General features: G+C 62.7%; 1 protein-coding gene across 2 annotated transcripts; it reads left to right on the top strand.

The window, feature by feature from the left end:
* The first annotated feature begins 237 nt into the window (after positions 1-237).
* On the top strand, positions 238-13,353 carry TMPRSS3 (transmembrane serine protease 3). 2 transcript variants are annotated; one of them, XM_056119587.1, is made up of 13 exons: positions 250-358; positions 4,896-5,006; positions 5,768-5,884; positions 5,951-6,074; positions 7,593-7,718; positions 8,286-8,329; positions 9,358-9,520; positions 9,780-9,946; positions 10,864-10,959; positions 11,708-11,710; positions 11,914-12,056; positions 12,320-12,472; positions 13,336-13,353. In XM_056119587.1, the coding sequence occupies exons 1-13, from the start codon at positions 265-267 to the stop codon at positions 13,351-13,353; spliced, it is 1,359 nt and encodes a 452-aa protein (XP_055975562.1). In that variant the 5' UTR covers positions 250-264. The 2 variants fall into 2 exon arrangements, with proteins under 2 accessions (XP_055975563.1, XP_055975562.1); XM_056119588.1 differs by lacking the exon at positions 11,708-11,710 and having other exon boundaries at positions 238-358.
* The last annotated feature ends 880 nt before the right edge of the window (positions 13,354-14,233 follow it).

Here is a 14,233-nt window from a genome sequence, read left to right as displayed (position 1 = left end):
AGCTCTAGGGCCACGGGAACGGGGTTAGTGGCCACACAGCATCCTTGGGGCTGACCATGGGCTCTGCCCTCAGAAACACGGGAGGTTCTGGCCGCCGTTCCTGATGCTCGTGAGGGGCTGGGCCAGGGTCCCTTGTGTGACGAGGACGTTCTTGCTGGGGTGACAGGGACATTTTCCCTGGAGTAACGGGACGTTCCCTGCTCTTCGGGAAAGGAGGTGCAGGAGGAGGTGGAGCCGCATCTCAGAGGCCCTGAAGTCGTCACCATGGGGGAGAGTGACCCTCCTGCTGCGGAAGCCCCCTTCTCCTTCCGGTCACTTTTCGGGCTGGACGATCTGAAGATAGGCCCCGTGGCTGCAGGTAGGCCAGAGCCGGGCCCCGACAACGTGAACAGAGTCCGGGAGGCCCCGGGGTCCCTAGGGCGGGGGCCTAGAGGGGGCTTCCCTGGCTGGCTCCGGGTGGGTCCCTGGGAGAAACCTCTGCTGTGGGTCCCTGTGGGGGCTGTAGCTGCCCCAGGGAGCTGGCGGGCAGGGCCTGGCTAGAGAATCTCCTAGGGCCTCAGGACGTGCCCCCAGAAAACGGGCGCATGGGCCGTCCCGGCGAGCACCCACCCCTCAGTTAGGATCTGAGGTGGGCGGGTGTCCTCCTGGCGGGTGGGAGAGTGCGCTGCTCCGTGACTGGGCCCTGGACACTCAGGATGGCGGAGCCCGGAAGGTCTGTCCACCCAGGGGTCTCCTGGGAAGCCCCCCCCCACCCACTGTCATGGGGAACTGTGGGGTCAGGACCCTGGACTCGTCTGCTGGGCTGGCACGGGGACCTCGCAGAGCCGGTTCTCAGACACCAGAGGGCTGGAGAGGGACAGAGGGGCGGGCACAGAGCCCTGGGCACAGGGCGGGGAGTGAGCCTGAACCCGCCGACCCAAACAAACATTCGAGCAGAAAGGCTGGAGCTGCATTGCCTAGGGGTTCCTTTGCTCTGTTTGTTTCGAGCCTGACGGAGCAGTGGTTAGGGCTGACTCCCAGCTCTGTGCTCAGGGCTGCCTCCTGGTTCTGTGCTCAGGGCTGACTCCTGCCTCTGTGCCCGGGGCTGACTCCTGCCTCTGTGCTCGGGGATCACTCCCGGCTCTGTGCTTGGGGCTCACTCCCGGCTCTGTGCTCAGGGCTGACTCCTGGCTCTGTGCTCAGGGCTGCCTCCTGATTCTGTGTTTAGGGCTGCCTCCCGGCTCTGTGCTCAGGGCTGCCTCCCGGCTCTGTGCTCAGGGCTGACTCCCGGCTCTGTGCTCAGGGCTTACTCCTGTGTCAGTGCTCAGGGATCACTCCTGGCTCTGTGATCAGGGATGACTCCTGGCTCTGTGCTCAGGGCTCACTCCCGACTCTGCTAATCACTGACTTCTGGCTCTGTACTCAGGGTTGACTCCTGGTTCTATGCTCAGGGCTGACTCCTGGCTCTGTGAGCAGTAATCACTCCCCCTAGGGCTTTGGGGACCACAAGGGGTGCCGGGGATGGAACCTGGGTTAGTGGTGTGCAGAGCCCTGCCCACTGAACCACCTCTCTGGCCCCTGGGAGTCTAAATCCCTAGGATGATTTCAGGCTCCAAGCAGAGGTCCGGAAACTGGTGGGGACAGCGCGTGTGCTGCAATGAGCCCAGCCTGGCCTTTCGTGGCTCTGGGACCCCACCCCACTTGTGGGTCTGTTCTCGTCTTCCTGAAGCTCCCCGAGGTGGGCGTTCCTCTGCTCTGATGCCCCCGCGGCCAGGATACACGTGGCCACAGGCCTCGTCCTTGCTGTCCACCCTGCAGAAGCGTGTCTGGGGCCCTCGAGGGGAGCAGGCTGCGCCCCCCTCCCCAGCCCCCTGGCTTGTGCGGGATCACTCTCGCGGCTCCCTCTGGGTAGTGGGAAGGAGCAGATGTGGACAGACCCTTTTCCTGCTGAGTGAAGCAAGCACTTCACTTCAAAAAAACAGTTCAAAAACAAGCGTCACTGTTCACTGCAGTTCCCTGCAGAGGGGCTGCCCCGCCCACCGCGCGCCCGCTTCCCATGCAAGAGCTGTCGGCTGCTCACGCTGCTCTGAAGCTTTTCTCTAAACCTGACAGTGCCCTGCTCCGGGGTCTGGGGAGGCAGGACCGCGGGCAGGGTGCCTGCCTTGCGTGCGGCCACCTGGGCCCAGCCCTCAGCACCCCTCAAGGGCTCCCTGAGACCAGCAGGAGTGATCCTCAGTGGGTGCTGAGCCCCACCAAAACAAAAGCAAAAATCAGTTATCATACTCACCTTCCTGCCGCATCACACAGTGGAGTTTTCTTCCAGGCAAGCAACCTGTGGCTCCTGCCAGATCTGGCCCGAAGGGCTCGTTTTTATTTTTATATATTTTAATTTAATTTTATTATTATTATTATTATTATTATTATTATTTTGCTTTTTGGGTCACACCCGGTGATGCTCAGGGGTTGCTCCTGGCTCTGCACTCAGGAATCACTCCTGGTGGTGCTTGAGGGTCCTGGCACGTCAGGCATTGGGCCCGAGTCAGCCGCATGCAGGCTAACGCCCGCCCGGCTGTGCTGTCTCTCCGGCCCCAGTGTCTGTTTTTATACGTGAAACTTTATTGGAACACGAGGCCCTGGCCACTGACTGCCTGCATGCAGAGGGAACTGCTGCGGCCCCCAGGGCTTAAAACCAGCCCCTGGCACTTAAGGAGGGGCCGCCGGGCCTGGTGTCCTCATCAGCCCCGTTGCAGACTTTCTCTGAGGGCCCCGAGGGACCCCCTCCCGGGCAGGCTGGTTCTGGCCACGGTCAGGCCTTTGAGTACCCGTCTCCAGTGTGACGTAGCAGCGGGCGGCACCTCTCGTGCTGCTGCTTGTCCGTCTGGGAGATGGAGGTGCCCACGCCTCCTCTCCCCTGCAGGGGCTCTGCGTTTCTGTGCACTCGGGGCTGGGCACTTGCTAGGCATTTGGGGTTACCCCCTGATACCACGTGTCCCCAGAATATGCAGGATGTGGCATGAGCGCATCCGCCCCCCCCATTCTCTCTGACTGCAGAGATGGTCCTTACTCAGAGGTGCCCCTCTGAGCCGAGGGATGCATGGGAGCACTGCCCACAGTGGGGGAGCACTGCCCAGGGAGGAGCATGGGAGTGCCTGGGAACACTGATTGTGGCTGCAGAGACTAGAGTGGGGAGAGCCCAAATCTCCCTCCCTTCCTTCCTTCCTTCCTTCCTTCCTTCCTTCCTTCCTTCCTCTCTCCCTCACTCCCTCTCTCCCTTCCTTCCTCCCTCCCTCCCCTCTTTCCTTCCCTCCCTCCCTCCCTTCCTTCTTTTCTTCCCTCCCTACTTCCCTCCTTCCTTCCTTCCTTCCTTCCTTCCTTCCTTCCTTCCTTCCTTCCCTCCTTCCTTCCTTTCTTCCTTCCTTCCTTCCCTCCCTTCCCTCCTCCCTTCCCTCCTCCCTTCCTTCCTTCCTTCCTTCCTTCCCTCCCTCCCTCCCTCCCTCCCTCTCCCCTCCCTCCCTCCCTCCCTCCCTCCCTCCCTTCCTTCCTTCCTTCCTTCCTTCCTTCCTTCCTTCCTTCCTTCCCTCTCTCCCTCCATCCATCCTTCCTTCCTTCCTTCCTTCCTTCTCTCCTTCCCTCTCTCCTTCCCTCCTTCCTTCCTTCCTTCCTTCCTTCCTTCCTTCCTTCCTTCCTTCCCCCTCTCCCTCCCTCCATCTTTCCTTCCTTCCTTCCTTCCTTCCTTCCTTCCTTCCTTCCTTCCCTCTCTCCCTCCCTCCATCTTTCCTTCCTTCCTTCCTTCCTTCCTTCCTTCCTTCCTTCCTTCCCTCCCTCCCTCCCTCCCTCCCTCCCTCCTTCCTTCCCTCCCTCCCTCCCTCCCTCCCTCCCTCCCTCCTTCCTTCCTTCCTTCCTTCCTTCCTTCCTTCCTTCCCTCTCTCCCTCCTTCCTTCCTTCCTTCCTTCCTTCCTTCCTTCCTTCCTTCCCTCCCTCCCCCCCTCCCTCCCTCCCTCCCTCCCTCCCTCCTTCCTTCCTTCCTTCCTTCCTTCCTTCCTTCCTTCCTTCCTTCCTCCCTACTTCCCTCCCTCCCTCTCTCTCCCTGTCTCTTTCTTTCCTTCCTTATTTTTTTCTTGTCTTTTGTTTTTTGGCCACACTGGGCAGTGCTCAGGGTTTATTCCTGGCTCTGTGCTCAGGGATCACTTCGGGATCACATGTGGTGCTGGGCCTGAATGTAGTCGGGTCCTATGCGAGGAAATACCGTAACCCCTGCACAGCCCCTCAGTTCTCGCCCGGCCTCTCACACAGGCCGTGACAGGACAGACCTGCTTTCCCAGGGGACGCACACCCGGACACACCCCAGTGTCACACACACTCACATGCACACATACCCCAGTGCCCACATAACCCAGTGTCACAAACACTCACACGCACACACACGCACACCCCATGCTCACACATCCATACAGACACACCCGTGCCCACACATATGTACAGACACACATGCTCCAGTGCCCACATGCTGCAGGGAGTCACCTTTGGGAGCTGGGGCCCCAGTTGCCCCCCACATGAGTCTCTGAACCCGAGTGGTGTGAGACGGGAGAAATGTCCCTTTGGGAGGTGACAGAGCTGAAATCAGGGTGTAGGCAGGGCCTCTCTGTGGGGCTCTGCGGGTACCCGGCTGGGGGGGTCACCCGCACCCGCCTCCACCTTCCCCTTTCCTCTCTGGGGGCCGTACACCCATCATCACGGCCCCCTCACTTTCTATTCATGGAGGACGTCCGTCTGTCTGTCTGTCAGTCAAGGTCCGGGTGACGTCCAGGCCGGTCCAGACAGCTGGATCTGGGCCGTGTGTGTCCCTGGGGGCCACCCAGCCCCTGAGCCCTGCCTTGACCCTGCGGGCCTGCCCGGCCCTCCCCTCCCTCCCCCAGACGCAGATGCGGTGGCCGCCCAGATCCTGTCTCTGCTCCCCCTGAAATTCTTCCCAGTCCTCGTCATCGGGGTCATTGCGCTGATCCTGGCGCTGGCCATCGGCCTGGGCGGTGAGTGATCCATTATTCAGGAGGCTCTCGGGACCGGCAGGCCCTGAAACTTTGATGAGCGCGATGTGGAGCTCAGCCTTGATTACGGAGGGAGCACTGGGGCCGTGCGGTGTGGCCAGCCCTGGGCCTGGCTGGGGCTTGGTCAGGGGGCCGTGTGCTAAAGATCCGGTCAGCTGCTGAAACCGAGCCCCAGGGCGGGAGCGGGAGACAAGGAGCCATTTGTGGGGCTGGGCAGGTGCGGTGGCTCTGCAGAGAGCCAGCCACCATGTGACGTGCGGGGACAAGCCTCCTTTCTCCCCGTAACACAACCTGGGCAGCCTAGTGCCCGGGGCCAGGGCCAGCGAGAGGGGCCGGCTGGGGGTAGGGAGAGTGGGCGTTTTCCCCGTCCGCCTCACCTTCCGTGCATCTCATTCCCCTGAGTCACGGCTCAGGTCCATGAAGGGGGCAGCAGCCCACGCCCCAGGACCCTGAAACCAGCAAGGAGAGAGACGGGGGGAAGCTTCACTGCGGCTCCAACTCACGCAGACCCAGGGCCGTGGGGGTCTGGGTGCTCCCTGCACCACGCCCTCTGGGTGCCCTGTCACCCCCATGTGGGCCACAGGGGTCACGGAGGTCACGAGGGATAACACGGGGCATCACGGGGGCCATGGGAGGTGATGTCACAGGGTCATGAGGGCCTCAGGAGTGTCATGGCGCCCCATGAGGGCCCTGTGGCAGCTCCCGTGCCCTGTGACCCCGTGACCCCATGACCCTGCCCCCAGTGCACTTCGACTGCTCGGGGAAGTACCGCTGCAGGTCGTCGTTCAGGTGCGTGGAGCTGGCCGCCCGCTGCGACGGCACCTGGGACTGCCGGGACGGGGAGGACGAGTTTCGCTGCGGTGAGTCTCGCGGGGTCCAGGGGTCCCGGGGGGCTGCTGGCCACTGACCCCGACCCCTGGCCACAGTGCGGGTGAGCGGCCGGCACGCAGCGCTGCAGGTGTTCACGGCCGCCGCCTGGAGGACGCTGTGCGCTGATGACTGGAGAGAGCGACACGCGGACCTGGCCTGTGCCCAGCTCGGCTTCCCCAGGTACCACCGCGGGGTCTCCAGCCCCAGGGTCCCCGGGCCCAGCCACTCAGGTCCCTCCACCCACCCCCGGTCTGGGCTCAGCAAGGACAGTAGGGGTGTGTGTGTGTGCGTGTGTGTGTTGGAGATGTGTGTTTGTGTGTGTGCACTATTGTGTATGTGTGGTGTGTGTATTGGATGTGTGTATGTATGTGGTCTGTGAGTGTGTGTGGCATTGTGTATGTGTGGTGTGTATTTGTGTGTATGTGTGTGACAGGTGTGTCTATGTGGTATGTGTATGTGTGTTGGTGTATGTATTGGTGTGTGTGTACCTGCATGGTGTGTGTATGTGTGTGTGTGATGTGTGCATGTCTGTGTGGTGTGTATGTATATGTGTTGTGTGTGTATTGGTGTGTGTATTGGTGTATGTGGTGTGTGTATTGGTGTGTGTTGGTGTGTGTATTGGGGTGTGTGTGGTGTGTATATCTGTATGTTGGTATGTGTATTGGTGTGTATGTATTGGTGTATGTATGTGTGTTGGTGTGTGTGTTGTATGTATGTGTTGGTGTATGTGGGGTGTGTGTATGTGTGTTGGTGTGTGTAGTGTGTGTATGTGTGTTGGTGTGTGTGCACTATTGTGTATGTGTGGTGTGTGTATTGGATGTGTGTATGTATGTGGTCTGTGAGTGTGTATGGTATTGTATATGTGTGGTGTGTGTATATGTGTGTATGTGTGTGACATGTGTGTCTATGTGGTGTGTGTATTGGGGTGTGTTGGTTTGTGTATTGGTGTGTGTGGTGTGTATATCTGTTTGTTGATGTGTGTATTGATGTGTGTGTACTGGTGTGTATGTATGTGTGTTGGTGTGTGTGGTGTATGTATGCGTTGGTATATGTGTGGTGTGTGTATGTGTGTTGGTGTGTGTATTGGGGTGTGTGTGGTGTGTGTATGTGTGTTGGTGTGTGTATTGGGGTGTGTGTGGTGTGTGTATGTGTGTTGGTGTGTGTATTGGGGTGTGTGTGGTGTGTGTATGTGTGTTGGTGTGTCTATTGGGGTGTCTTTATGGTATGTGTGTGGGGGGGTGTCAGGTCTGCTCAGTACACGGCCCTCAAAGCCCCAGATGGGCCGGGGTCCACAGACACCCCCTGGCTGGGTGTTGTGTGGAGGGAGACCCCTGAGGGTGTCAGTGGTGCTGCTCTGTCCGCTGCAGACGTGCCCGTCCCCATCCCTGTCCCTGCTTGCCCCCCGTCTCTGTCCCTGTCCCTGTTCCCTTCCCTGCCCTGTCCCCGTCCTCGTCTCACCAGCCTGCCCCCGTCCCCCCCCCCCCCGCCCTCGTTCCCACCCCGAGAGCTCCAGCTGCCCCTGCCTGCCCAGGCTCCCCGGGGCTCAGAGACAGCACGTCTTTCCCTCTCCCACCCTGCACGGCCGTGTGCTGGGCCAGCCTGCCTGGCGCCCAGGACCGCCCCGTGCCCAGGGCTGTGCGGGGCTGGGGGGCAGGGGTCCGTGGGGCCAAGTGGACGCCCACCTGCTCCCGCCCGCAGCTCGGTGAGCTCGGCGGCTCTCAGGGTGGATGCGCTGGAGGAGCGTTTCCGGGGGGACTTTGCCTCCATCAACCACCTCCTGCCTGATGAAAAGGTCACGGCGCTGCAGCACGCGGTGTACGCCAGGTGGGGGCGCAGCGGCCGGGTCTGTGGGGTGGGAGTGGGGGACGCGTGCCGGACTCCAAGCCCACAAATGGGGCTGGAGGAGGGTGGGAGGTGTGTGTGGTGTGTGGGTTCCGGGAGCAGGCTCAAGAGGGGAGAGAGAGATGGAGAGAGGGAGGGAATGGAGAGAGGGGAGAAGGAGGGAGAGAGGGAGAGGGAGAGAGACGGAGAGGAGAGAGAGAGGAGAGAGAGAGGGCGAGAGAGGGCGAGAGAGAGGGAGAGAGGAGAGAAAGGAGAGAGGGAGAGGGAGAGAGGGAGGGAGAGAGAGGAAGAGAGAGGGAGAGAGAGGGAAAGAGAGGGGGAAAGAGAGGAAAGGAGAGGGAGGAAGAGAGAGAGAAGAAAGAGAGAGGGAGAGGGAGAGAGAGAAGAGAGAAATGTGCTAAGTGCTGAGTCCAGATGCTGGGTACTGGGTGCTGGGTGCCCGTGAGCCTGTGAGCTCATGAGCCCAGGTGCCCTTGTACCTGTGTGCCCGGGTGCCTGAACCCCTGTGCCCGTGTGGCGTGAGCCCTGCCAGGCGTCTCTGTCCCGCAGGGAGGACTGTGCGTCGGGCCGTGTGGTGACCCTGGCGTGTGCAGGTGAGCTTCCCAGAAGGCGTCAGAGCCGAGCCAGAGTGGGGCCAGCTGGCCAGTGGGGTCCCCAGGCACATCTCCATCCCCCCCCACTGTGCCCCAGGCAGCCTCGCCCCTCATTTTGGAGAGAGGGCTCACGGTGTGGAGTGATTCCAACGTCTCCCTCCAGTTCAGACCCTGGGCTCACCGAGGGTGCTCCCAAGGGCCTTGACCTCTCACCTGTGGTTGCTGTGTGCTGTGGGCATGTGTGGGGCCCCTAGTTCACCCTCCCGCAGCCGGTGGGACATGGGGATGGGTGTGTGTATGGGCATGTGTGGGCATGAGTGGGCATGTGTGGGCATGAGTGGGTGTGTGTGGGCATGTGTGGGTATGTGCAGGTGTATGCTGGTGTGTACAAGTGTGTGTGGGCATGTGCTGGAGTGTGCAGGCTTGTGTAGGGCGTGTGAGGGTGTGTGTTGGCATGTGCAGGCATGTGTGAGCGTGTGTATGCTGATGTGTGCGGGCGTGTACAGGCATGTGTGGGCAAGTGCAGGCATGTGCGGGCTAGTGCTAGTGTGTGCAGGCATGTGCGGGCGTGTGTGGGCATGTGCAGGTGTGTGCTGGCATGCATGTGTGTGTGTATGTGTGAGCATGTGCTGGCCTTTGCAGGCGTGTGCTGGCATGCGTGGGTGTGTGCAGGCATGTGTTGGCATGTACAGGCATGTGCTGGTGTGTGTAGGTGTATGCTGGTGTATGTGGGCGTGTGTGGGTATGTGCATATGTGTGTGTGCAAGCATATGCTGGTGTGTCTGGGCATGTGCTGGTGTGTGTAGGCATGTGTGGGTGTATGTGGGTGTGTGGGCATGTGTGGGCATTGCAGGTGTGTGTGGGTGTGTGCAGGCATGTGTGAGCATGTATAGGCTTGTTTTGGCGTGTGCTGGCATGTGTGGTCATGTGTGGGTATGTGTGGATGTGTGTGCAGGTGTGTGTAGGAGTGTGCAGCGTGTGCTGGCGTGTGCAGGTATGTGCGGGCGCCCCAGCTCTCTCTCCCACAGCCTGTGGCCTGAGGCTGGGCCGCGGCCGCATCGTGGGCGGGAACGCGTCCTTGCTGGCACAGTGGCCGTGGCAGGCCAGCCTGCAGTTCCGGGGCCAGCACCTGTGTGGGGGCTCCGTCATCACGCCCTCCTGGGTGGTCACCGCTGCACACTGCGTGTACGAGTGAGTGGGACCGAGGGCGCGGGCTGGCGGGACTCCCCACAGGTTCTGAGTGTGGCAAAGGGCTGGGGGAGGGGGGCGGAGGAGGGTGTGGCGGGGCCTCCCTGGGGACGGGTCACAGGCTGACCAGCGGCGAGGCCTGCCCGGCTGCCGTTCTCCCGCTGAGACTCAGCCCTTGGCCTCGTGGGGGAAGTGGGGGCTGCCACGTGGCCTGTGCTCTCCACCCCCCGGTCACCCCTCCTGCCTCGCCTGTCCCTGGCAGCCTGTATGAGCCCAAGTCCTGGACCGTCCAGGTGGGGCTGGTGTCCCTGGACAGCCCGGCGCCATCCCACCCGGTGGAGAAGATCATCTACCACAGCAAGTACAAGCCCAAGAAGCTTGGCTACGACATCGCGCTCCTCAAGTTGGCCGGGCCCCTGGCCTTCAGCGGTGCGTTGGCCGATGTGGACACGGGCCCGGCTAGCTCAGGGTGTCCGGTTCTGTCCACCTCCTCCAAGGCGGCATCTCCCTCCGTGTTCCCGGGGGTGGGACTGACCCACTCAGGTGGCCCCGGGGCCTCGTGGCCTGCCGGGTGTTGCTGGGTGAAGACCTTCTCAGTCGAGGCGGGTGGACAGGGCGGTGCCTCTCCGGCAGGAGGACACAGAGACGCCCGTTCCCAGAGTGGCTGAGGGCATCTCCAAGGGCCAGGCCTTGTCCATGAGGGGTGTGGAGAGCCCAGAGGAGCCGCCAGGAGGAAGCTGCCAGGGCTGCAGGGCTGACGATCAGGGCACGGGAGCCGGGGATGGCACGGCTGGGCTGCTGGGGCCGGCAATGGGCCACTAGCGAACGGACTTCCAGAGGCCGGTTAGCGCTGCCCTGGACACTGGGAAGGTGACAAGGGCCATCTGGTGGGGGTCACTGAAAGGAGTGTCCCCCCCATGGGTCATGGACCAGAGTGTCCCCCATGGGTCACGGAGCAGAGTGTCCCCCACGGGTCACTGACAGGAATGTCCCTCATGGGTCACTGACCAAAGTGTCCCCCATGGGTCACTAACCGGTCTGTCGACCCTCTGGGTAACACTGACTCACTGCCCAGCCAGCAGGTGTCCGTGCTGTCCCCTAGAAGCCCTAGGATTGAGCGGCAGGGGCAGGGGGTGGACCCTGAGGGGCAGGGGTTGGGAAGGACGGAGCTGTGGTGTAGATGGGAGTTGGGTGGGATGACACCCTCCCGGCCGTGTGTAGCAGGCCCCTCGGCCCCGTGTCGTGACTCAGGGGCTCTGGGCAGGGCCCGTCCTTGGCCATGGGTGCAGCCGGGGGCCAGGGTGCCCCTGACTGCTCCCCCCTACCCCTGATTCCACCCATTCCAGCCATGATCCAGCCCGTGTGCCTGCCCAACGCAGAGGAGGACTTTCCCGAGGGGACGCTATGCTGGACATCGGGCTGGGGGGCCACAGAGGACGGAGGTCAGCTCCCGTGTCCCCCCAGCCCCCGGGTGCAGGTCAGGGTGTTGGACCCACGTGTCCAGGTGGGGCTTCTCCTGGTGCTGGGTGCGAGGGCCTAGTGGCTGGGCCCGTGACAGGGCCAGGAGGCTGCACCCCAGCCTTCAGCATCAGTGCGTGAGGGGCCTGGAGGGGCAGTGGACAGGATCAGGGCCCTGCTTGGCTCCTGCCCTGGTATGGGGGTTTGCAGTCCTGACTCCTGCATCCCCCTCACTCTGAGTCTGTCCCTTGTGAGCCATGAGACAAGCCTTCCTTGTCAGCCCCACGTGCTGTGGGCAGAGTTGGGGGCTCAGTCGGGCCTGGAGTGCACAGATCCAGGGAGCCCCCGCTGGGACGTGCTCGGCTGCCAGCCACGGGGAGGTGGTGCCCTCTGGGGCAGTACAGACGCCCTCTGGCTCTGGGGTAGTGGCCGCGGGCGGCCTTGGGGGGCCTCTGGGCACTGTCTCCAGAGCTGCTTCTCTGGAGCTTTCTAGAAAGTCTGAGTCTGTCTTGTCTAAGTCCGTCTAGAATGTCTCAGAGCCTGTCCATCTGGAGCTTGTCCCTCAGGCTTCTCCAACACGGCCCCCTAAGATGCCCCCTCTGCAAGCCCTCCTCTTATCAGTCACCCCCAGTCTCGTGCCATGACCCCTGAGGCACCTTCCCCCGTACCCAGGCACCCCTGCCTGGCTTCCAGCGTTGCTTCCCCGGCCCCGGGCTGGGCATGGCCCCTGAGCTGGTCCCGGCACCCCCGGCCTGGCAAGAAGGCCCGAGCCCCCGGCAGAGACGTAGCACAGCCACGGGCACCTCCTCACCCCTGTGCTGAGCTCCGGGAACCTCACTTTCCCTCACCCTGGCCCGGGACCCCCTGCTGAGCATGGGAAAGAGTATGGGGTACCCCCCACCCCGCTCACCACAGGGCCCTGCCACTGCCCCTTGCAGGTGACGCGTCCCCCACGCTCCAGCACGCGGCTGTGCCCCTGCTGGCCAACAAGGTGTGCAACCACCGGGACGTGTACGGCGGCATCATCTCGCCGGCCATGCTGTGCGCTGGCTACCTGCAGGGCGGCGTGGACAGCTGCCAGGTGGGCCGGCCGACATGGCCAGAGCAAATACTCAGGGTGTGGGACAAGTTTACCCAAGATAGGTCCCCCGGACCCCACCCTGCTGGGCACGCAGCTGGGAGCCCCTGTCCCCGGCGGGAGGCAGGGCCCGGGAGAGCTTTAGGGGTGGCGGGAGTCGGGGGGCTGGAGTGGAGACCCTCTCCCAGGGTGCGAGGCGGGATGTGGGGAGTCAGGGGAAGGGGCAGGGTCCTCCCCACTGTGCCAGTGCTCCTTCCCACCCGCAGGGGGACAGTGGGGGACCCCTGGTGTGCCAGGAGAGGAGAGTATGGAAGCTGGTGGGGGCCACAAGCTTCGGTATCGGCTGTGCCGAGGTGAACAAGCCCGGAGTCTACACCCGCATCACAGCTTTCCTGGACTGGATCCACGAGCAGATGGAGGTGGGCGCCCGCGGGGCGGCAGGCTGGGCTGAGGGGCGCGCGGGATGATGCCCAGCGAGGGCCAGGGACGAGGGCACCTGGAGGGGGTGATGTCGCAGGAGGGGCGGGGCGGGGAGCTCGGCTGGGGAGGGAGTGCCAGATGTGGGTGTAACCGGGGTGCTGGGGGTTGAGGTGGTGCCAGGCCGAGAGTGTCACCTCCCACCTCACTGGCGTTTGGCAAATATTTGCCAGTGTGAGCCCTGCTCTGCCCCAAGGGCCTTCTAGGATTTGCTGGTGGTGGTGCCATCAGTCGCACAGGGAGGGTTGAGGCTCGTTTCTGGGAGTTCCTGCTGCCCCCCCCAATGGCACAGCACCCTGAAAGTCAGACCCTGCCCCCAGGGCTTGGGGCTTGGGGACACTCATGGCTCTCTGGCCACACAGGGAGAGAGTCCCTGTCCTCCATTTGGGGGCCCGGAGGCAGACCCTCTCCCACCCCGGGGCCTCTGACACCCACCTGCGGGTCTCCCAGGAAGACCCCATGGCTCAGGGCCGTGCTCACTCCCTGCGGTCCATCTGTGAGGGCGTCTGGGCCAGAGTTCCACCCTGCGTCAGTTGGGGGCACCCCAGGGTCCCGCCCTGAGTCAGCTCCTGTATGACCAGCCCTGACTGCCCCCTCATTGTCTCCTGCAGTTTAATCTGAATTGTTCTGACTCCTTGGGGGAGGGTCCCCACGGAGCTGTGGATGCAGGTGGCCGTGCAGATGCGTGCGGCCGTGTCTCTTCCCTCGGTGCCCCTCCCGCCACACGCACGCAGGGCACAGAGGCGAGATTCTGGGACCGCACGGATGGGTGCCCAGGGCTGACTCATATCACTCTCCATTCCAGAGGGACCTGAAGACGTGAGGAGGCCTGTTCTGGAGTGCATGAGTTCCTGCACAGCGAGACCCCTGCCTGGGTGGGCTCTCAGTTGCTGCAGCCCCGCAGAACCGAAGGAAGGACTGTCCCCGACATCCCTCCATCCCTCCATCCCTCTATCTCTCTGTCCCTCTGCCCGCTCCGTCCTCCCTGTCCCTCCATCTCCTCTATCTTGAGCTTCCACCAAATCTGACAATGACCTTGAGGCGAACACTCACTAAAGCATCAAGGCAGGAGCACCCCCAGAGTGCTCCCCTTGCTCCTCTGTCTCTCTGTGGGGGTCACTTGCTCTAAGTCGGAAGCCCCGGCCCTGCCAGCATGGTCCGAGGACATAGGCCCTGCGTGATGGCTGGACTCCACACACACGTGGTTCTGTGTGGCTTAGACCATCCCTGCCTGTTCTGCCACTGAGGCAGGGGCAGGGCAACACAGGGTGCCCGAGGCCACACAGCGGGCTCAGGTGTCACCCATGAGACTCCTGGCTGGAATCGGGGTCTCAGCGGGGCTGCTGCGGGGAGCTGGTGCTCCTGGGCCCTGCTTTGGGGGCGGGGGAAGAACCCAGGGTCACCAGAGAGAAGGTCCTGCTGGCACCACCCACAGCGGCCAAGAAACTGACAAGAGAAGGTTTCCGGGACCCTGAGCAGCTGTGGGCAGCCCGGGAAGCCCCTTCCAGCCAGGCTGTGTTCAGACAGCTGCAAAGTCTGGGTGCTGAGGGACCAGGCAGAAGGAAGGCATCGGCCTTGCCCACGGCTGACCAGGTGTGGTCCCAGCACTGCGTCTGTTCCCCCAACACTGCTGAGGGTGGCCCTGAGCAGAGTCAGGAGTAAGCCCTGAGCACACCCCGGTGTGGCCCAGAAGCAAACAGAAG

The sequence above is a fragment of the Sorex fumeus genome, unplaced genomic scaffold (genome assembly GCF_029834395.1).
Source record: "Sorex fumeus unplaced genomic scaffold, SorFum_2.1 ptg000041l, whole genome shotgun sequence".
Lineage (NCBI taxonomy): Eukaryota > Metazoa > Chordata > Mammalia > Eulipotyphla > Soricidae > Sorex > Sorex fumeus.
This window is presented reverse-complemented; position numbering and strand designations above follow the sequence as displayed.

Excerpts from the sequence above, each read along its gene's own strand:
- TMPRSS3 (XM_056119587.1), top strand. The coding sequence starts at position 265 with ATGGGGGAGAGTGACCCTCCTGCTGCGGAAGCCCCCTTCTCCTTCCGG. Across the intron at positions 5,007-5,767 it reads GCTGGCCATCGGCCTGGGCG|TGCACTTCGACTGCTCGGGG; the intron begins GTGAGTGATCCA and ends CCCTGCCCCCAG. Across the intron at positions 8,330-9,357 it reads GGTGACCCTGGCGTGTGCAG|CCTGTGGCCTGAGGCTGGGC; the intron begins GTGAGCTTCCCA and ends TCTCTCCCACAG.